The sequence below is a fragment of the Onychostruthus taczanowskii genome, unplaced genomic scaffold (genome assembly GCF_017590055.1).
Source record: "Onychostruthus taczanowskii isolate IOZ18803 unplaced genomic scaffold, ASM1759005v1 scaffold91, whole genome shotgun sequence".
Lineage (NCBI taxonomy): Eukaryota > Metazoa > Chordata > Aves > Passeriformes > Passeridae > Onychostruthus > Onychostruthus taczanowskii.
In genome coordinates, this window is record NW_024507105.1 from 2444124 (window position 1) to 2465589 (window position 21466).

A 21466-nucleotide genomic window follows, 5' to 3' on the forward strand; every position below is an offset into this window, starting at 1 on the left:
CAGCAATGCTTCAACTCATTTGTGCTGCTGAGGAGGCAGAAAAAAACCCCAGAACACCTCAAAAGCTTTGGACTGTTCCAGAACTCAGGTGCTACATCAGACAAGATCCAGGATAAATATTTCTGAAGAGCCTGCCTGGTACTACAGGTGATTGTTACTCTGCACAGCTGAAGGCTGGGTGAAGGACAGCAGAAAAGGGCATGGCTCAGCCAGGCAGGTAAAAACCTTCTGGTGAGGATCAGGAGCCAGGGATTGTCACCAACACCTCAGGGGAAGGAGACACAGCTGCAGCCATGCCAGGCACTGGCTCCTACACAAGTAAAAATAATTACACAAAAATAAAAAGAATTTAATCATTCTGAATAATGATTTAATATTATTTAAATAGTCTTAATCTGTCATTTCTTAATTAGATAGACATTAACACCCACCTCTCACCCATCGAAGTGTTTGTAAAGACATTAGCACACCTCTTTCCTATCACTCTGTTGCCCCTAAGTAGCCAATTCCTCTCCTTTGCTTTAGAAACTGAAGCAATTAACAGCTTCAAAAGAAGGCAAGGGAAATTCAAACTCACTGACCTTGCCTGGGTTCCCTCCCTCCCTCCAGGGAACAGGACCCAGCCCCTGCTGCTGAGGGCAGTGGGCAGCCCAGGCACACCTGGCTGCATCCAAAACTGCATCCACCTCAGGTTTCCCACCCTGCAAAGCATCACAGAGCTGCTCTGGAATACGAGCAGAGAAGAAATGGAGCTGGAGCCTGACCTACAGAATGACCCAGAGAGTGCCCCGAAACTCCAGGGGCTGGGGCTTTATTTGCAAAGCTGGAAATGTGACTGGAGAAGTGCAGATGGGTTCCATATCTTCATCAGCTCCCCTGACCCTGCCTGCTCCTCTGGAAGCATTCCTTGGCTTCAGCTGTTTGGAAATCGTTTCACCTCATTCAAATCTTACACCAGATGGAGATCACTAGCAAAGTTCTCAGATAACACTTCACAGAAACAGAGTTTCCACACATCTAGTCACCTCCAAGGAGGAACAGCAGCACGGTGGGTGCCATTCCTGGAGACAATTTTCCAGCTGGAGCTGATACCTGACCTGATAAAAACAATCTTTGCACCAACATCTGGGGGACAGTTTCACAATGGCCAAAGCAAAGCAGTTTTCCTGGCCTTTTCCTGCACCCAACAGGCAGTATTTAGTTGTTGCCTCCAGCTGTCCTTTGAACTGTAGATTATCAAATGGCCACTGCCAGCACGGGCTGCGGAGATAAGAGCAGCAGCAGGCTGAAGGTGAGGCTGTGCTGAGCAGCCCTGCAGTGTTTCACACAGGAGGGAACAGAGCTGAGCAAAGCTTCCAGCTCCCACACTGCCAGCAGCAATGCCCGATCAGCCTACCTGCACTCGGCAGCTGCAAGAGAGTTGATAACACTTTCACTTCTCAGGCTGATAGCAACTGCAGTTCTGACTGCAGCTCTGAAATTCTCATTTACGTTTTTTACTTTCTCTAGTAAGTCTCCACTTCCTTCCCCATTTCAGGAGGTTGGACTAAGGTATTTGTTCACGTATGCCTCAATGCAGAGACTGAGCCTGGTTCACATAAAAGCTAAACAAGTAGGTAAATATTTGCCAAAATAATTTTATTTCTTTTGTGCATTCAAATATTTATAAACAGACTTTCTGTAACTTTCCAAGACAGCAGCATCTTATCACAAAACAATTTTAAGAACTTAGCTACATTTTTTTTGCTTTTTAAACAAGCAGTTCTGCTCTCAAAGTACAAAATTAGATATGAAATTGAATTGCTTGGCAACAGAAACAAGCAAGACATTTTCTTTCATAAAAAGCCAATTTCTTTGCAGCCTCATTTTACAAGCAGGGACTATTAGAAGCAGATATTTTTGGGCTTATCATGGGTCACCAGGATACTAAAATGCATCTATTCATTATCCTTTCATAGTGCCACATACTCTTGTCAGAAATCAGCCTGACAGCACTGGTACTAAATTTTAAGCCTTTTAAACTTGGTTTTAAGCATTGCCTTCTGTTGGATTCAATCATTGCATTTTTGAGGAGCATACCTGTGTTTCTGGTTAGGGTGAGCTGGCACTGTGATGCACAACAGGAAAGCTGTTTGTAGAGTTTTCAACACAGCCATAATCAATCAATGGCCAAGGCTGGTGCATTAATAATCACAAAATAGCATTCAGGGTTTGTGTTTAAGCAAAATGAAAATATGGAGCTTACTCCAGAGTGCAGGTATGTTTTCATTCAAACCCCAAGCCCAATATTCCTCTTTTAAATATCTGTCCCCAAGTATTTAAACAGAGGCAAACAATATATCACCATTTCTCTGAGGAGGCCATATACTACATTCTCTAACTTCTAAAATTTGTTTAACATTTATAATCTCATAGTCCTTTAAGCTAATGTCAAGCTTTAGAGAACAGTGGGCAATTCCACCTTCTAGATGGCAATGTTTCAGTAATTTTATGGTGACTGAGAGCTGCTGCTCACCCCTAGGACACGAGGTAAGCACGGAGCTCCTGGCACTGGTAGCAAGCCACGCTGTCCAGGACCCACTCCCGAGTTACCACGGCAACCTTGCTGTGCTGCTGGATTGCTGCAAGACAAAGACACAAAGAAACAAATGATGCAGCTGTTATCAGGAGTTCCAAACAAGCTTAAGGTGAGGCCGCTGGTGTCTTTCAGTATAAGCTGTCTGCTTTATCTGTGATGTTTGAAAGGGCTTGATAAAAAGCTGAGCTGTGGCAGTGCCTTCAGCAAGGCAGGCCATGCTGGGCTCCAAGAGCAGAGCTGGCCAAGCAGGAAGCAGTGAACACCACAACATAAACACTAAAAACAAAAAATGCACATGTTATCTTTTCATTTAGGACCTCAGTGGCAGAGCTTTGGCTCCTGTCTGCCCAGACACACTGAGTGTGTGACAAGCAATGAGTGTCATTATGAGAAGCAACAGAAAATTACTGAAGTGTTTTCAGGCTCTTCTTCCTCATCCCAGGATCTTTTTATTTTCTCCTTTCTCCAGTGCCATGGAAACAGCTGGGTTTTTACATCATCATCCTGCTCCACTGTTTTGTTGGACTTCAGTGTAGCCTAACTAGCTCCAATTCCTTCCAGAACCCCACTTGCACTTTTAAAGCCTCATGGTTACTCCTGAGCATTTTGCTTAAAAGAAAAAAATGCAAAACTACATCTGCTAAGGCTTTTTAACATGACCTTTTCAGACTAAGGCAATCTTGTTCCATCTGAGGCTGTCTCCTAGACCTTACTGGTCCTCCAAGGACACCCTTCCCCACCTTTTAAAAACTATTCAATTAGAAAAGTTTCTGTAAAGCTGATGATACACAGAGGACAACTGAGGCAATAGCTTTCATCTGCCAGAGCAGCTCTTCAAACTGTTGCTGGTTCTTGAGACAGCACACTTTGACCTTCTAGATTTTTCTTACAAGACATACTTCCATCTCCACGTGCAGTAGAGTTTTGATTTCTCTACAACCCTCTGATATTTGATTTCTCTACAACCCTCTGATATCTACAATCCTATTAAAAGGACAGGTGTGATAAAGACACTTGATGTGTACCAGAAAGCAGCTCAGAAAAATGTTGCTTTACCTCTACAATCCATGTTTTCCTTCCAAGCATCTGGCTGCACAACCACAACAGCAGTAGAATTCTAGGATTTTAAGATAAAAAATAAAAATGTAAAAAAGAAATAAATAATAAAAAGTAAAAAATAAAAATTTTATTGTTGTCTGTTCTTATATAATTCTCCTATGTATTTACAGAGAGCAATAACTGGGCTAACTTCAGAGTTTCACTTCAGAGAGGAATTTAAGTAGAGGGAGAAAGACATTAGCTCCTCAGACTCTTCTGTGAATTCTCTCCAGAAATCCTGTGACTACACTCAGTCACTAAAAGGCTTTTGGAGCTGGAAAGGGCAGGCTCAGTGCTAATTTCAGGACAAATTAGTGATCTGGCCAACACCAATCATGTCTCCACTGCAAGGCAGCCTGTGTTGCAGAGCCAAGGGGCACTGCCAGGCTGTGCAGACAGCTCTGGAAACCGTGGGAGGGTAAAAACTCCTCAGCACTTACTGCTGTGGGTGTGAACAGGTCAGGCTGCTTCACCACAGAGGCACCACAGAGCTCCACCATCCACTCCAGATGCTCTGAAGGAATCAGATGAAATCAGTCAGTGTTTTACATCACACTGAAGCTGCCGCTGTTCCCTAAGTGTTTGTTCCAGCTCACAAACCACCAGCACTTGAAAGAGATGTCAGCCTCAGCAGAAAAAAAGAATCCTTTCACTTCCAAACCTGCTAGGGAACATCAACTCCCCCCTCCCTCACCCCCCAGACAGGTCTGCACAAAACCAAACCCTGAAAAAGCCACAATTTATTTCCTCTTATCATAAGGATGCAAGAGGTGAAATGGAAATTAAAAATGAGACGTTTGAACTGTGATTATCTCTCATTAACAAAAGTAGCCAAAGTACTTAATTTGCACCAATTTGTTGAATTGGTAGTGAAGGAGATTGAGTCTCTCAAGTATAAGAGCCAAAATTGAGGATCATTGCAGCAGGTGAAAGCACTGCTCCCTTTGCAGCAATTACTGTAAATGTCAAGAAACCTGAGTGTATTTCACCCAGTCAAAAATAAAGTTATATTGGACAAATCAGAAAATATCTGCTGAATAAGCCACAAAAATGGCAAGTCAGGTACAAATATTTGAAGTAGAAAAATTATAATTAATTTTTCAAAAACTTGTAACATAGTTTATTAAATTTTAAAAGTAAAAAATGAAGCTATCCTGTACAGCTTTTTCTTTATGTATTAAGTTCTAGCTTTGTTGAAGTGTTTCACTTTTAACACTTGTTCCTATAGACAGGAGGCTACAATGTGGATGTGTCAACTGCTAGGAAAAGGATATTTAGGAACTGTTTACTAAGATAGAAGAAAAAATACTCAAATATGAGTGATCAAAACCATCAATAACAATTACCAGGCAGCATGACATTAATGCTTTTCCTTCAGTGCTACAGAATCAGAGATAAAACTAGATAAAAGGCCTAGTTTGAAATGCAGCAAAATTGCCAGGGGGTTGTCTGAGGACATCCAAATAGAACAGAACAGCATTTCCACTCCATCTGGAGACAGAAATGGATAAAATTATTTATCTACACCTTACCCCATGTAGGTATTTTAAAAGTAACAGTGGAAAAGAGGTAAAAAATTATCCAGGAAGAGGTCAAATGTAAAATTCTGGTGAATGCACAATGTCCTTCCAAATATTTTTTATTTTAACCACTCAACCAATTCCACTAAAACACCATACCTGTAGTCATGTCAGTGAAGGGTCCACAGCAACAGATCTCAAAGTCTTTAAAGATCTGCAAAGCAAGGAACATGTTAGAATTCACAGGGGTTTTTTAAAGAGCAGTGCTTTATATGTTGTTTTCATTGCACTTCTAGGGCTTGCTATCAAGTTATGACTATTTCACAAAGCACATCCAAAGCTTTTTGTAACCCACAAACCAAAAGAATTTAAGAATAAAACTAAAAGACTATTAAAGACCACTAACCCTTTGTTTTAGGAAGACAGCATTCACTCCAAGCTTAGTGAGCCCCTACAGAATGTCTGCTCTGCTGCTGACAGAGCTCACCCTTCATGCATCAAAAATGATTAATTTGTACAACTCTGTGTGCACAGAATAGCAGAGAAACTGGGAGAAGTTCCAGAAATTCAGCCAGCACAGCCTGAAAACAGAGCAGGACAGAGTTTGAATCCCTGATGTGCTTGTACCTTTTCAGTCAGGGCCTGTCTGGCCCTCTTGGGACCTTGATGGTTTCTCCCATTGATTACATCTCCCCTGACTTCAAAGTTCTCCTGGAACACAACAAAAGCAAGGAATCAGAAGTTAAGAAACTGAGAACACTTTCCTGTCAGAGTCCTGCTTCAAAACAGGAAGATGTCAGATTTCAGAACTGAAAGTCCATGAGTGTGTTCAGAATATGAATTAAAAGGCTTTGCAAGAGAAATGCTGGAGTATGAAACCCCTGCAGCATCAGGCAATTTTTAAAAGAAATAAATTATACTCAAGCTGTATAGTAATCTAGCAAACTAAATAAAAGAAGCAGAAAACTCCAAGACTATAACTGTCTTATCAGTAATATAATTATTACTATTATTGTTTTATCAGACTGTAATTTTCTATCAGTATTTGATAGAAATTATCTGTATATAACATTATTTCCTTAAGCAAAGAATAGATCTTTTGCCCTATGCTATAATCTATTAATATCAGTAGGAACACTTAGCAAAATATGTCTATAACCTGTTAAAAAATAATGGGGACTCATTATGTCTTCAACACCAATGAATGCACTAAATGTGGATTTTGGTCCTAGCATTTGGTAAAACCAGAACCCCAGGTTTTAGAGCTAAAATTCCATAATAAATACTTAGACAACATCTGTCTATACAATAAAAATAAACTCCTAACAGCATTACTTAACAATTTGACATTTCACTCAAGACGAAGACCTACCTCATCTAGTATTCTTCCTGCTTTGAAAGACTGAATTATCCCTAAATAAAAAGATCAGAACAAGAAATGTTATCCAGCAAAATGGTTCTTCCACTACCAGTATTCTGACTTCATTGCTACATTAAATTGAAGGTATTTGTACTAAAATAATACAGTATAACACAAAATACTTAAAGAATTTTTTTTTACCATTTAGAAATAATACTAATTTTACACTAATTGATGCCATGCATAGCAAATATTGAAATTAAGAGGGACAAAAGGCTTTTGCCACAGTGGAGAGCAATGCAGTGTGGCCATCTGAAAGCAGGAACAGTAAGAGCAAGTAATTCACAAGAGTCAGAAGCTCAATATTGCTGCTTGTGTTCCTTAAATTTAATTTCTTTTACATTATTTAGAAGAAACACTGGAAAACATCAGATGGCAGGGCATGAAGAGATCCTTTTTCTCTACTGCAACAAGTGAAGACTGCACTCATGGCAGAAGGGCAAAGACCATTGATCTCCAAGAGCAGTGATACATACACTGGTAACTAACCACCCATTTTCCTCCTGCAATGCCCAGGAAATACTTCAGGGTCCGTTCACACACCAGCTCCTCATCTGCAGGGCACACAACAGGAAGAGCTCTTTTAACATTCTTTGCTAAGTGCAGCAGCAAAATATCACAACTATACAAAGGTTCCAAAAACCCACTGTCATGATGTTACTAAAGTGAAGGAAATGTGCAGAAATTAATCACATGTACCAGTTGTGAGCCCTTTCTAAAATTATTCAATAAAGATAAGAGATAAGAAAAAGCATGACTTCTTTGGGAACTATCTTTGTTTCCTTTTGGTTGGTTCTGAACTACTTCACTCTAGTGTGCTGTCAACACTTGAACATTATGAGCAAACAGCTGAAGAAACAAATGTCAAGTAACATAAACTTTGAATTATACAAGGGAAAACATGCCCTCACACTTTCTCTGAAATAGAATGAGAAAACTCACAGGCTTAAACAAAAAACTTGCAAGAGAGAAAACAATCAAAATGTTTTCCTCAAACTTATTAAATTTATTGCTGACCTGTCTGCTTGTTGTTTAAACTGAAGGTAAAATTCTATGTGGTCTGTCAATAGAGGGTTTGGTCCCCCAGCTCCCAACAAACCTGTTTTCATTATGACATGGGTTGTTCCTTCAGTAATGTGATTAGATAAAGTGCTCTGAGTTTTTTTCACAAACTTCTGGACCACCAACTGAAAAGTAGTTAAGAAAATAATAGTTAGCAACAGTTTTAACACCCCCCAACAGCCCCAGTTTGCAGGAGCACAATGTAATAGGATAGTTACTTTAAAGTACCAGTTTTATGTGTTGGCACACAGAATGTACATTTCCCTAAGTCAGTTTTGGCACCATTCAACAAACTAAAGTCATGCAGAGCTCTTGGTGTGTGTTTTATAACCCAAAAGCCAAACTGAGTGCAGAAACAGGTTTATTAGCAACTCAGAATTATTACTTACAGAATGCTCCCTATGGATCAGAATTTGGGTGAAGCAGCATCATCTGAGAACACTGACTGGATCAAAGAGCCCCTCCCAGCCCCAAGGCTTTCTACAAGGCTTTGCAATCATGTGTTTCCCCCCAGACATCAGGGGTTGTTTAAAAAGTTCAAATTTCACTAAGCTTAACCATGCCATTACAGGCAGCATCCTCACAGCTTTAGGAGTGATAAAGTTTGACTTTGCTGCATTACTCACCTGCAATTCCTGCAAGATCAGTTTCATTACACTTAGAGATCTCTCTGTGAAGGACTATAGTGGTAATCAGGAATTATTAACCAGTGATCTCAAAATTCTGAAATCTACTTACATGCTCACTGTGATTTAGACCTGAGACCACAACTGACATTTCTTTCCTCTTGGTCACCCCTGGATTTGTAGTATTTTCTTTCCCAGTTGCATTGTGCAGAACAGGTACAGGAAAACTTTCACTTCTCTTCAATTTGTGTCCTGGGCCACAGCTTTTATCAGTGCTCTGAGCCATCACAGGCCCAGCTGGGGCTTCTGCAGTTTGAGGGGTAAAAAGCCTCACAGAGGAGGAAGAGTTATCTGGAGTCTGGGTCACATTCCCAAAAAGATCTGATGAGACAGATGCACTGTGTTGTCTGCTCCCAGATTTCTGCTCCTCTGTATTTTCTGAAGGAAACAAGAAATTACTCCTTGTGAAAACTGCATTTTGCTTGTAGTCATGGTAGAAGGTTGTTGCTCTCTCTTTTAGGTTTAAATTCTGCAGTTACTTCCTCTCCTTTTGTGTTTATTACTTCATCTTTGCCTCTGTCATTACTTTTTCCTGATTTATAGGCAAAACACTAGAATGCCTGTGGAACTTTTAGTAGCATATATTTGTCAAATTGTCTGGATTTAGAAGTGAGACAGAAAAACTCCTATTACTGTCAGAAAGCTGTCACACCCCATTTGATGGGCAGCCATACAGCTGGGCTACCAAAGTAGCAACACTTTTTTAAAATGACCAGGAACACATAAATTAAAATACAGGGAAAAGCTGTATCTTGCTGATATATAAAAACATGAAAAGAACAGGAGAAAACCACCAGAATTCAAAATGCACTGGGTTTCTCTTCAGTGTTACCTGCTTCAAGCTGACACTGCCTGTGTTCTTGCACTGCCTCCTGCACAGGTTTTGCCTTTTCAGAGGGAGTTTTGGTCTGTAGGACACTGTCACACTCAGGGCCTTTCTCCAGATCTGATCTCTTCCTTGAAGATGATTTAGAAGATGGAAGCAACAATTCTGGAGACCTTGAGAGAGGCAAATTGATTTTAATACCCTTTTCACTCTTTTAAGCATCAGAAAAATGTAGCAACAGTGAAACTATTGTAATTTCCCAGAAGCTCAGGGATATTTAAGATTTTTTTAAAAATAAAAATTTAGAAATAAACATAAAAAACCACAAAGCTCCAAAGAAAACCATTGACCTGTTTATTTCTTTACTCATTTGATCCCTTTCAGATGCTCCTTCAGTACTGGAATGTGGCAGTTCCCTGTAGACAGGTAAAACATCACAGTTCTGACTCCCATTCTGCTCTAGCACTGCTTCAAGGGCAGCCATTTCTTGCTGAAGTTTTTTCAGGCTATTTTGCATAGCATTCTTTTGCTGCAAAGGAGCACAAGAATGCCAACATAAGCAAACTCAGGATTAACTTCTTTAACAAACACTTGAAAATTAGAAAGAGCAAAATAGTTTTGAATTAAGTTTTTGCCACGTGTTCAAAAGGTGACTGTGGTGCTTAGTGTAACAAACAGTGCACACATCCCACACCAGAAGCAAAAACACCCAAACAACCACACACTCATTTCTGCCATGTTATTTCAGTTGAGGTGCCTCAGAGTTTAATCAATCAGAAAACAACACAATTCCTGCACAAATTTATTTGAAAGTAATTTTGTCCAAACTCCATTAGCAGCTCAATCTATGATGCTCATCATTAAATTTTACATTGAGTTTTTAATTTTCCAGTTACTGAAAGGCCCAAAGATCATTTAAAGGATTAAAACAGTTCTTAATATTCTTCCTTATGTTCCCCCTCAAAAATTATATTACATGATCAAAACCACACCATAGGCAGGTCTTCATAAGAACAGCTCAGAGGGTTTCAAAAAACCTTTTTAAAAACCTTTTTAAAAACCCAAACCCTTTACATGATGAAGCAATTTCCAGAGAACTGAGTGTTCCATTTGTAGCTCCAGCACTGGCACCGTGTGGAGCCTCTTTGTTACTGAACCCATAAAAACTCCCAAGCAAACAGAGAACCATCACCACACCACAAACCCAAATCCCAGTGTGGGATTTAATTAATCCATCCAGCCTGGGCACATCCCAGTATCTCCATCCATGAAGCCACAGCAGGAACAGTGTCCTGCCACCTGATTCCATTTCACTGATGCTGCAAACAGGAGAAGCACCCACAAAGCACAAAAATTAAATTAACTTTGTTTTTGGACATACATAAAGCCCACAGGGCTGAAAATGCTGAAGAAAGAGTTGCCATAAGTCACACAGGACAAAGAAAAACACAAAGTGAAACAAAAAAACCCAAGCCTTTAACCCTCAACTGAACCTCCAGCCCAAATCACAAAGTCAGGGCCACTGAGCAGCATTCAGGATTTTAACAGCAGACAAAAAATCCTCTGCTAGACACACCTTTCATTAGACACTGTCTGTTGGGACTTGTATCTATAATACTCCAATATGGAATTATTTGATTTAATCTTTACATAGAGAAGTCTCTGTGCTTCTAAATATCATATTGTAATAAATCTAATCCTTATCACCAAATCCTTATATATTCCTATTATTAAAGTTTTTAAATATAGGAAGCTGACATTTGCAGCACTGGCCAAGTGTGGAGATGCATTAATTAGCATCTCCCATAATTAAGCCCTGTACCCAATAGCACATAACAAACTGTGGCCATTGCAGTTTAAGGTGACCAGGGGAGAAAAACTGGACAAATAATGGCATAGAAGCAGCTCTGCAGCTCCTCATTAATTATGCTTTTGGAAGTAATTTAGTGATAAAAAATTATGATGAAAGGAATTTTCCACCGTGTTGACTTCACAGCTTGCTTATCTCCTGGAATGCAAGCTGCTTCTAGCACTCAGAGCATGAACTCACTCACCTGTGTAGTGAGGATTTCACCCTGAGAGAATGGTCCACAGGAATCCTCCACAATACTTATTTCACTGTCAGATCCAGAAGCTTCACCTTGAGGAAGGTGGGAAAAAAAACCAAACCCTGGGTTAAAGAAAAGTCTCCACCAAACAGCAACAAAACAACAAACATTATCCATAATTTCTTAGCATGTGGAGGTTTTAGAGCTAAAAACTATAAAACTATAGTGAGAAGTTTTGGAAATGCTGAAGTTAGGACAGATCTCCTTTAAGTGAACATTTCAAAGAATACCATGTCACACACATGACAAAATGAACAGAATTCAGTGTTTCAACAGGGATGAAGGAGTCCTAAACAAAGGCCATAACAAAGGCAAAATATTTTGTAAAATTCTACAGCCAATTTCAACAAACATTTCATCTGGGGAAAAAGCTTGGATAGGCTGTAAAATTTTGCTGACAATGCAAGTATCCCATTGCAGTAAGAGAACCAGCATTTCCCTCAAACATGAATTCCCATCAGTCTCTAATGCCCAGGCTCTTCATTTGTGCTCTGAACAAAGAACACTGGAAGAACATAATTTTCAGGAAATAAACCACTGAATGTTTTTTGTTTGATTAACACTGATACATTCTCCTAGAAGAGCAAGCCCCCCTTACATACAGAACAAAATTTCCATGCACACACCAAAAACCTTGCTGTAAGGACATTATAAACACAGCTGCAGAGAGAAAAATCTTGGGTCTGTACCTAGATTTGCTCCCATGTCTGGGTCTTCTTGGCTTTCATCTTTGGTCTCCTTCAGCCCTTCACCAGAATCCTGAGAAGTTTCTTTACTGTCATTTCCACTGCTAATTTGTTTGGACACCTGAGCTTGTGGCAAATGTTTGTTCAGTTCTTGTGCTCCATTAAGTGATTCCTCAGACATGTTGGACTGGGAAGAAAATAAGCTGACAGAGCATTCTGACTCCTGGCTTGGTGAAGCACAGACATGACTTAGGGCAGCTTCAGGCGCTTTCTGCACAACCTCGCCGTCGTCACTCACACTGTGAGGCAGCACCCTGGGGCTCCCTGGACACTCTGCCACTGGAGACCCTACCACAGGTGCCATTTGTTTGTCAGTCTGCAAAGGTGTGCTTGCTGATTTGCTGAAGATCAATGTCCTAAAGCATGGTAAGTCCTCCTCCTCACAGGACTCCTCATCTGAAGATGGCAGTTTCTGCACTCGTCTTCGAGACCTTCGAGGACCTCGAGATCTTGGCTTAGAACTTGCATTTCTACTGTGCAGTTCTTTTCCCAGGGCACTGTCACTTTTTACAAACACTGCAGATTGCTCTTTCCTATCAGTGTCACACAAGCTGGTGTTCTCCTCAATGTCAGTTTCAGAGCACAGTAAGGCATCAGGGGTTTCAGACAAACCTGTAAGACCACAATTCTCTCCAAGAGGTTCTTCCAGAGCTGTGCTAACAGTTTGGGCTGCTTCTTCTTCATCCCCCTTTACATGTTCTCTTTCTCTTCTGCTACTTTTTGTGTTAGTGACTTCACAGCTGAATTCAGCAGGGCTTTGCTGACAAGTTGCAGAACAAATCATTGATGTGGATTGAAAATGTAGAATTGGTCCTGTGCAATCAAATTCAGTCTTTCCTGCCTGACTGCTTTCTGAACTGAGGCTGTTTTCCTGGCCTGTGTTTAAATCATTTTGTCTGGAATCGTGCTTCTCTGAGTTGCTCTGATCACTCTGGCTTCCATCACTTTCAATGGGATTCTGTCTCAACTCACTTTCTATCCCTATCTCAGTTGACACTGGCTTTTCATTGCCCTGCTCTTCCTGCAGCAATCCACTGTTGTGCTCAGTCTGAGCAGTCCCTGCTCTTGCTGGTGTCAGAGTCCCTTCCTCTGCAGCCTGTGAAATGCCACCCCTGTCCCCTCCTGTGCTGACAGCAAAGCAAGGCACAGGATCAACACGTGCAGACTCACAGGTCTTAAGCTTCTCTTTCTCAGAAACCCTGCTCAAGTTTTGAGCAGCTGCTCTCTCCTCTTGCAAGCTTTCTGGCTGTAACTGTTTGCTAGCCTTATTTTCCACCTGATCAGCACATGATAAAGTTTCAGAAGGAGGATCTGCCACTGCATGAGTCTGAAAAAGGCTGAAGGATGAGCGCTTGGAATGCCTGAATATATTCCTCAGATACTGTGTGTCCAAGTCACTGTCTTCAGCTTCCTTAGTCAATTCCAAAACATTTTTAGCCACTGGCAACTCCTCAGCTTTGAAGTCCCCTGGAACATTTTGTGAATCATGCCCACATTCTGGGGGAGAAGCAATAGGTGATTCAGTCCCCTCCTCAGTCTGGTGAGAAGCAGTTTCCCCAGCAGACACTGAAGGAAGTTGTAGGAGGAGGGGGCTACCAAGTATTTTACTGTCTTGAGAACTTGTATCAGGAACAGTGGAACCACAGTTTGAAGGCAGACATGAAGGACTGAACAGACTTTTTCTAGTTTCTGCAGTGTCAGATAAATTCTTTAGACTAACCTGCATTTTATTTGCATGCAGGTCACCTCCCTCCAAATTAGTGACAGGCCTGTAACTCAGCTCATCTTGAGGCTCACACAGGTCTTTGCATTCAGCAGAGTGAGTTGCCACATTCCTTTGGTCTCCAGAGACAGACCTCCCATCATCACTGTTATTTCTGGCTCCCTTTACTCCTTTCCTTGTTTCTTTTGTCATTTCTTCAGAGAGTAACTGAAGCCTTCTGCTGCGTCTGACTGGGTTTTGCTCAGAATCATCTTTCCTGGGCTCTCCACTGCTTGGATAGCTGTCAATCTGTGGCTCAGCTGGATCAGGGAAAACAGAGCCTCTGTCCACTACTAACTGTAGAGCACACATAGTTCTGCTAGAATGCCTGCATCTTTTTGCTGCAGAACTTCTCTTTTTGGTGCTTTTCTGATCACAGCTATACATCTCTGGTTCCCCATCACAGTGCTTGGTAGTGATCTTCTCAGCAGCTTTCTTCCATGTGGACTCTCCTCCTTCCTCAGCTTCTGTTAATGTATTATTTGCTCTATTCTGAGAGAGGTGACTCTCATTAGCAGCAACACTTTCATCACATCTTTTCTTTTCAGCATCTCCAAGGCCCCCACTAACACTTTGAGGGCCCTCATCTGCCTTTTCTGTATCTTTTTTCTTGATGAAATCCTCAGGTTGCAGGACACAGGCAGTCTTCCTCTTTCGTTTGAGTCTGTCTTTGCTGAAATCAGTCAGGCACTTAGCAGCAGCCACATCTTCCTTTTGCCTAATAGGCAAAATGTCTCTCAAAGTAGAAGGGGGATTTGATTTCCTCTCTCTCTTGTATGTTTTGCCAAATATTTTATCTTTGATGTCCTCTGCTTTTTGGTTTGACCACCTCTTTTTCCCTTCCACTGCTGCAATTTCCATGGAATCTGCCATAGGGTCAGTCTTTGCTGAAATACAGGACTCTTTATCTGATAAACACAGATCTCCTTCACCTGAAACATCAGCTGATGCAGCAGATTCATCCACTGAAGAACCAGAAGACAAAATCTCATTGCTTTTTGAAAACCATTCGTTGACTTTCTGAATGCTCTGCTTCAGTCTCTTCTTGGAGACTTTATTCAGGGTGGCAGAGTGAAGTGTCTCTGGCTGAGGCAGCTCCTCCAGAGGAAGTTCTTTGTCATGGGAAGAGTCATTCTCAGGTTCATATCCCTCTACAGCTTCCACACTTTGCCCATCAGTATCCATTTCCCTGCTTTTATCCAGCCTGCTCTCTGAGCTATCTTCTAAACCAAACTCTTGGTTTTCACTGTTGTGCTGGGTTTGCTGTCCCTCCATTTCTTCTGGGTTCTTAAAGAATGATGTGTCCCCATCCAGTGTGGGACTGGCATCACCTGCTCTGTCACACTGCTCTGGGGGCAGGTCTACAGCAAGAACACTCAAAGGAGAGCTCTGGCATTCAGTCACATTCACTTGGTCAGGTTTGGCACATTCAGTGATGCTCTGAGTGCTTCTCTTGCTCAAACATTCCTTTAAGAAATCACCTTCACCTGTTAGATTTGCAGGTATGATAAATTATTGACCTCTATTTTACACACACAAGCACAAGAACAAGCTCAATGGCTACTTTGTTTTAAAAGAACTGCTCTTATTTCCCCCATAATCAGAATATTACACCACACAAATCTCCCTCTAGAAAAAAGGCAGAAAGATCATTATACATCTTCTTCTAAATTTTTACATTAATTACTAGCCAGTGCTTTTTCATCTGTAATATAACTCATGTAGAATAGATTAAGTTTTGTACTTTGTTCAAGTTACTTTTCTTCCTTTCTGTTCCTGTGCATACAACATCCACATTTTGTATCTAGGCTACAGGAACAATCTTGTATTAGCTACAGCCATTTACAGAACTACATTATACAAGACTGCAAGCAATTTTGTATACAAAATCATGTGAAATAAAATGTTAACTTGTGGTCTCTTTCAGGCTTAATCACCTTTGTCACCAAAATAACAACCCACCTATGATATCTGGTAGTGCTATTTCTTTGGCACACAGCTTGTCAGGCTGTGCATTAGAAGAATTTTCATTCCCTTTCTCAGCACTCTCAAGCTCTTCCAGCCTTACTTGAGAGGAAATCTGAACTGCTCCTTTGTCTTCAAACCTGTTGGGAAAGGAAATCTACTTTCATTACAGATAAAACCATAATAGACAGAATAAAGATGATAGTTATTTTTCCCTTTTTGCTCTCTGAAATAGTTTCTGGAGAAGTTAAGCTGCACTACTGACACCACAACCAGACCTCTTCAGAGTTGCAGGCCATTTCTTTAAAAGATTCTCTCTTGCAATTCTGAATTTAGTATTTACTTTTTAAAGCACAGTGCTTACTTTTTAATGGAAGATCTATGTCCACAACAAAACATTTAGAAAACAGTTTTAAAGCATGTAATATGGCAAACTGCTCCCCATTCTACCCTAATGCCCTCAAAGTTGAAAACCATTTGTCAGCTTAAAAATTACATCAGTCCTATGCTAAGAAACTAGAACACAGGAAATGAGAATATTGAACTACTGTCTGTAGAAAATATTAATTCCTTAATCACTTTTACTTACCCAGTTTTGCTTGCCTCTTTAAAAAATTCTTCAGATGATTCAGAGCCTGAAAACAAATAATCTGTTACTCTGGTTGGAATGATTCAGAGAAGGGTGACTTGCCAGATTCAGTGGTTATCTGAATATCTCACATGCCTACTCCTTTCCAGAGCCAGATGCTTTCAACTTTTAGCAGATGAAACCAAGTTAAATTATGAAGTATTTTATCTGATTATAGTGATTTTTATGTATAACTATCTACAAGGCTCCAGCACCAAACTGTGTTTAAATACAGTGACTGATAGCTAAGAGTTAATTACCTAAAAGTTGCTTTCTAATTTCTAAATTTATACACAAAACAGTTACTAGTATTTAGAATTCTGAGCTGGAAGTTAGAGAAATACATTCAAATGCCTCTCACAGATCCTTTGATCCTGGCAGATGCAATAAGGAAAAAAGTGAGGAAACAAACTCTACCCATTGAAAGCAGCAATTCCTTCCTTGAAGGAACAGCATAAAAAATAAACTATGCATGGCATCTGTCTTGTTTCTCCTAACAATCAACACCAGATAAAATAAAACTCTGAAAAGCTAGGATAGATAGCAAAAAAATATTAATATCTCAAATAGATTTCATCCTCATCTCAAGCACTGGTGACAAAGCTTAGCATTTTTCAGAAAACAGTGGTTACCTTTAGCTATAACAGCTGCAATGTTTTGCACCTTCTCTGGATGGGGTACACCAAAGCTTAAGGGTTCACTACAGCAGCATTATTTGCCATGATATGATTATGTAAAAAAGCCTTTTGATTTACCAACTTGGAATTGCCATAATTTGTCCCTTTGTTGTAATTTTGTTAAGTAGAAATTAGTGTTTATAAAGACTTTGAATATAATCACCTTTCACTACTTTGCAAGCATTGTACATAGGATCAATTAGTGTGGATTTACAAGAGGTCTTACCAAACTCTATGTAAGTACCCTTTTGAGAACCAGATTTCTGGGCTTTGTTCCTTGGGTGACACATTTTGGCACCTGCAAGCTGAATATTCACACTAGCTTCCTGCTGACAGGAAAACAGAAAGGAATAGTTATTTACAAAAGTGAGGTATTAAAAAAAAAAAATCAGAGCTATTTAAACTTTAACAGGGGGCTGATATAAATACTTAGTTCATATGCACTGGTAGCTTCTATGCACAACAGAAATAATTTAGCATATTCACAGCAGTAATGAAATGTGTCAATAAAAACAATGAATCATGCATTTAACAGATCAAATCACTAACAGCTTGATCTTCCATTCTGTATTGTCTAACATTCTATTCAGCTTGAGAAACAATGAATCATGCATTTAAACAGATTAAATCATTAAGAGCTTGATCTTCCATTCTGTATTGTCTAACATTCTATTCAGCTTGAAGCAGATGCAAACAGAAACACCATGCCATGGACAGTCACACACACACACTGCAAATACCCCAAGCTGGGTAATGCCTTGTGAATCCTAAGACAGAGTTATGATGCTGCCCCTGCAAAGGTAAAAACCCTACAAAGTTAGACAGCCTCATGAAACAAGCAGGTGCAACAAGTTTTCAGTCCTAGTTTCAGTAACAGACTGTATTATGGCAATATTATGGGTAAGTTCAGGTCATTTCATGCAAACATCTTTCTCAAGGAGGTTAGGAAGAAAAACGAACAAAAACATACAGATGTCCTTGTCCAGATCACTCAGGTCAAACAACAATCTGAGATCAACCCAAAATCTCCTACCTCATTCTTTTATGTATATGCTCTTATACACATTCCAAACACTTTTTAAAACAATCCACAAAAATAAAATGGGAAAAACCAGTTACCAAGGTGAAGTTTTCTTGTCCATTTCCTCTAGCACTTTTCCTCCTGTTTCTGAAGCCTCTACTTTGGATGACAGAACTTTCTTTACACAGGGACTCAGCAGCAGTGGCCTCCGTGGATGTTTTAGCAAAGTGATGACTCTTTAAAACTAAACCATGTTATTAGGTAAAAAAAAAAAAAAAAAAAGAAGAAAATTTTACACTGAATATGACCCAAGTATTATATATTAATGAAACAGAGTTTTGTAGACTCTGTGCACTTAGTGCATATCCAGCTAAAATATGTTTATCCAAGAAAGAAATCTTGTTGAATTACTAGTCTGATTATTCTTTCTGAGCACTCTTCAAGTAATAATTAAAATCCTGATCCTGCCAACTAATTTTCTCAACCAATTTTGGTTACATAGATAATCTAGCAAGAGCAGGATCTAATTCTAGTTATTTTAGAATGGGATACCTTATAAATAACCATGATATGTCAAAACCTTGTTTAAAAAAAAAACACAAAACAAACTGGGGACATACATTCACAGCACTTACACTTCACTCCAGTGTCAAGCTCAAAAGCATGGATAGTTTCCAAGAGTCCTTCAATTAGTTGCTTAAATCTGGAATTTTCTTTCAGACTTCTGAAATAACATCAGCACTTCAGTTATTTTAAGACAAATCAACAGGCTAACTATAAATATTTCTAGAATTTTGGCTGAACCAGAAAAGGGGCAAAACTCCAAAGTGGAAGATGAGACAAGAATAAATTGCTGCCAAGGAATAACAACACAATTCCCCCAAAGAACCATTACTATGGGAATTGAAATTATCACAAAAGTGAGCATATCATTTTCTCATATAGGTTTAGTAGAGAGAAATCAGTTGCCAGGATTAAACACCAGTCTAGCACAGACACTTGTTGAGAGAGGAGTCATCACCTGGAAAAAGCTCACATTGAGGTAAGACACTACATTTACTCCTTTAGAAACAGGCAGCTTACTAAAACAACACCTTTTCTTCTGTATTTCACTCTTATGCTAACATATTTTAAGCCCATTGTTAATCTTTCCTCAGAGCTCAAACACCTCATCCTCCAGCCCCCTGACCAAGATGATTTCCTCACCTTTTGGTAACTTCAGTCTTACACAGAGGACACTCCACCACACCTTTTTTCTTTTTGTTGATAAGTTTGAACATGCAGAATCTAGAAAGAAAGAACACTTGTGATGGTAAAAAGAGAAGGATGTTATTTTCCCTAAAACTGACTATGCACATTCACCACTTAGTGACTCAAGGATGCAATCCTGTTCTGGTGTTACAGTGAGTTAATTGATCCCCTTTGATGCATTTTCAAGTTGCAGCTCTCTCTTCTACAGAATTGACATTTTCCCCTCAAGCAGCTGCACATGAAGTTATCAAAACACAGTATAAATACATGATTAGCACTGAAGAAACATAATAAAAACTGCTATATATGGAATTAAAAATTATAAACCACAAAACCATTATATGTGGAAATTAAAAACTGCATTGCACGTGCAAGTTTTCAAACCCACCTGCAGAATATGTGATCACATTTTGTTGAAACAGGCTCTTGCACCACATCCAGGCTACAAAGAAGGAAACAAAAACAAGAGCACAGAGGTTATAGACTTCAACCAGAACCTTTGCTATTTCAGCATCTGTTTGCATTAAAGAAATGCAAAATATTAAATGAACATTAAATGTATCATTAAAGAACTACAGACCTCATTCACCTTTCAGAGACAAGGGACAAAAACCTACACAGCTTTACAAACAATCACCTAATCCAATCAGATATATTTTTCCCCTCACTGAATAGAGGACTGACACATTCAGGTTTTAATAGAAGAGCAAAATATAGAATATAAGTTTTTCCTTGCACTTTCTGACTTGAGCCTTACAAAATACCAATATGTTTAGTGCTAAGCACAAATCTCTTTGCTTTCTGGTAAGCCACAGAACTAATAAAGCATTCTCAAAGAAATGATAATAAAAAACCACACCTCCAAAATATTAACTATACTAATATTATTCTCTGACATACCATATTGGGCACTCCAAGTTCTTCTGCATAGCTGAAAGCACATTTTGTACTTGTCCAATAGTAATCACTGACAATTCCATCCTTCACGTCCAAAAATACTCTACAGGAAAAAGAAATATTATCAGCTTTGTTTCTACAAGAATTCTTTTGCCTCCCAGGACTATGCTCCCTCCCCCACTGCTCTGCTCTAACCGCAGAATGGTATCAAGTTGTTTTTACTTAACACTTTACAGCACAGAGGGTTTGAACGTTTGCAATTAAAAGCCCTCGAGTCTTGGACCCAAAGGAGCGCCCAGAAAGGGTTTATTCAGGTGGAATTCAACAGGAACACAAAACAGCGAGGGGTTTGCTGGGTGGGAAAGCAGCAGAGCCGAGGGCAGACAGGCTATGCCAAGGAGCCAGGGCGGACCCACACGAGCCTGAGACGCCACAGCAAACCCAGAAAACAAAGAGAAACCTCCCGGGGCCGGCGCTGCAGCGAGGCCTGCCCGCAGGCGGAGACGCGTACCGGCACGGGCGGAGGGAGCGCGGGCAGCGCCGGGGCCTCAGCGCCAGGGCAGCACCGGAGCGGCCCGAGCCGGTGCGGTGCCGCTGCCAGGGCCGGGCTGGTGCGGTCAGTGCCAGGCTACTGCCGGTGCCAGTGCCGGTGCGGTCAGTGTCAGTACCAGGCCCGGCCGGTGCCGGTGCAGTCAGTGCCAGGCCGGTGCCAGGGCCGGTCCGGTCAGTGCCAGGTCAGTGCCGGGCCGGTGCGGTCGGTGCCGGTGCCAGACCCAGGCCCAGGCCCAGGCCGGTGCCGGTGCGGTCAGTGCCAGTGCCAGGCCCAGGCCGAGGCCGGTGCCGGTGCGGTCGGTGCCAGTCCCAGGCCGGTGCCGGTGCCGGTGCGGTCGGTGCCAGGCCGTGCCGTGCCGTGCCCGTCTCCCCTCAGCGCTCCCGCGCCGCCTTTCGCGCCCTTCCCGCCCCGCCGCGCGCAGCCAATCCGAGGCCGCGGAACCGGCGCGCGCCCCTGCAGCGCCCCCTGACGGGCTCCTTCCCCTCGACGGGGCGGGGCCAGGCCAGCCTGCTTGGCTCTGATTGGCCTTGATTGGCTCTGATTGGCAGCTGATTGGCCGCCGCCGCCGTGCAGTCGCCGGACGTGCGTGGCCCCGGCGCGCGCGCGCGCGCCCGGCTGTGTTTATTGTTGTGGTTCCGCGACTCTTCTAGCTCCGCCCCCTCCACCAA

General features: G+C 41.1%; 1 protein-coding gene across 1 annotated transcript; it reads right to left on the reverse strand.

Moving 5' to 3' along the window:
- Positions 1-1703: 1703 nt before the first annotated feature.
- BRCA1 (BRCA1 DNA repair associated) lies at positions 1704-21392 on the reverse strand. The gene is made up of 22 exons (XM_041426582.1): positions 20757-21392; positions 20249-20348; positions 19737-19790; positions 19304-19384; positions 18733-18821; positions 18196-18341; positions 17303-17405; positions 16361-16406; positions 15769-15911; positions 11988-15293; positions 11245-11330; positions 9541-9719; positions 9197-9363; positions 8417-8742; positions 7716-7803; positions 7093-7170; positions 6569-6609; positions 5824-5907; positions 5356-5410; positions 4117-4190; positions 3635-3695; positions 1704-2621 (listed from the first exon to the last, which is right to left on the reverse strand). The coding sequence occupies exons 2-22, from the start codon at positions 20326-20328 to the stop codon at positions 2518-2520; spliced, it is 5391 nt and encodes a 1796-aa protein (XP_041282516.1). The 5' UTR covers positions 20329-20348; positions 20757-21392; the 3' UTR covers positions 1704-2517.
- Positions 21393-21466: the final 74 nt, after the last annotated feature.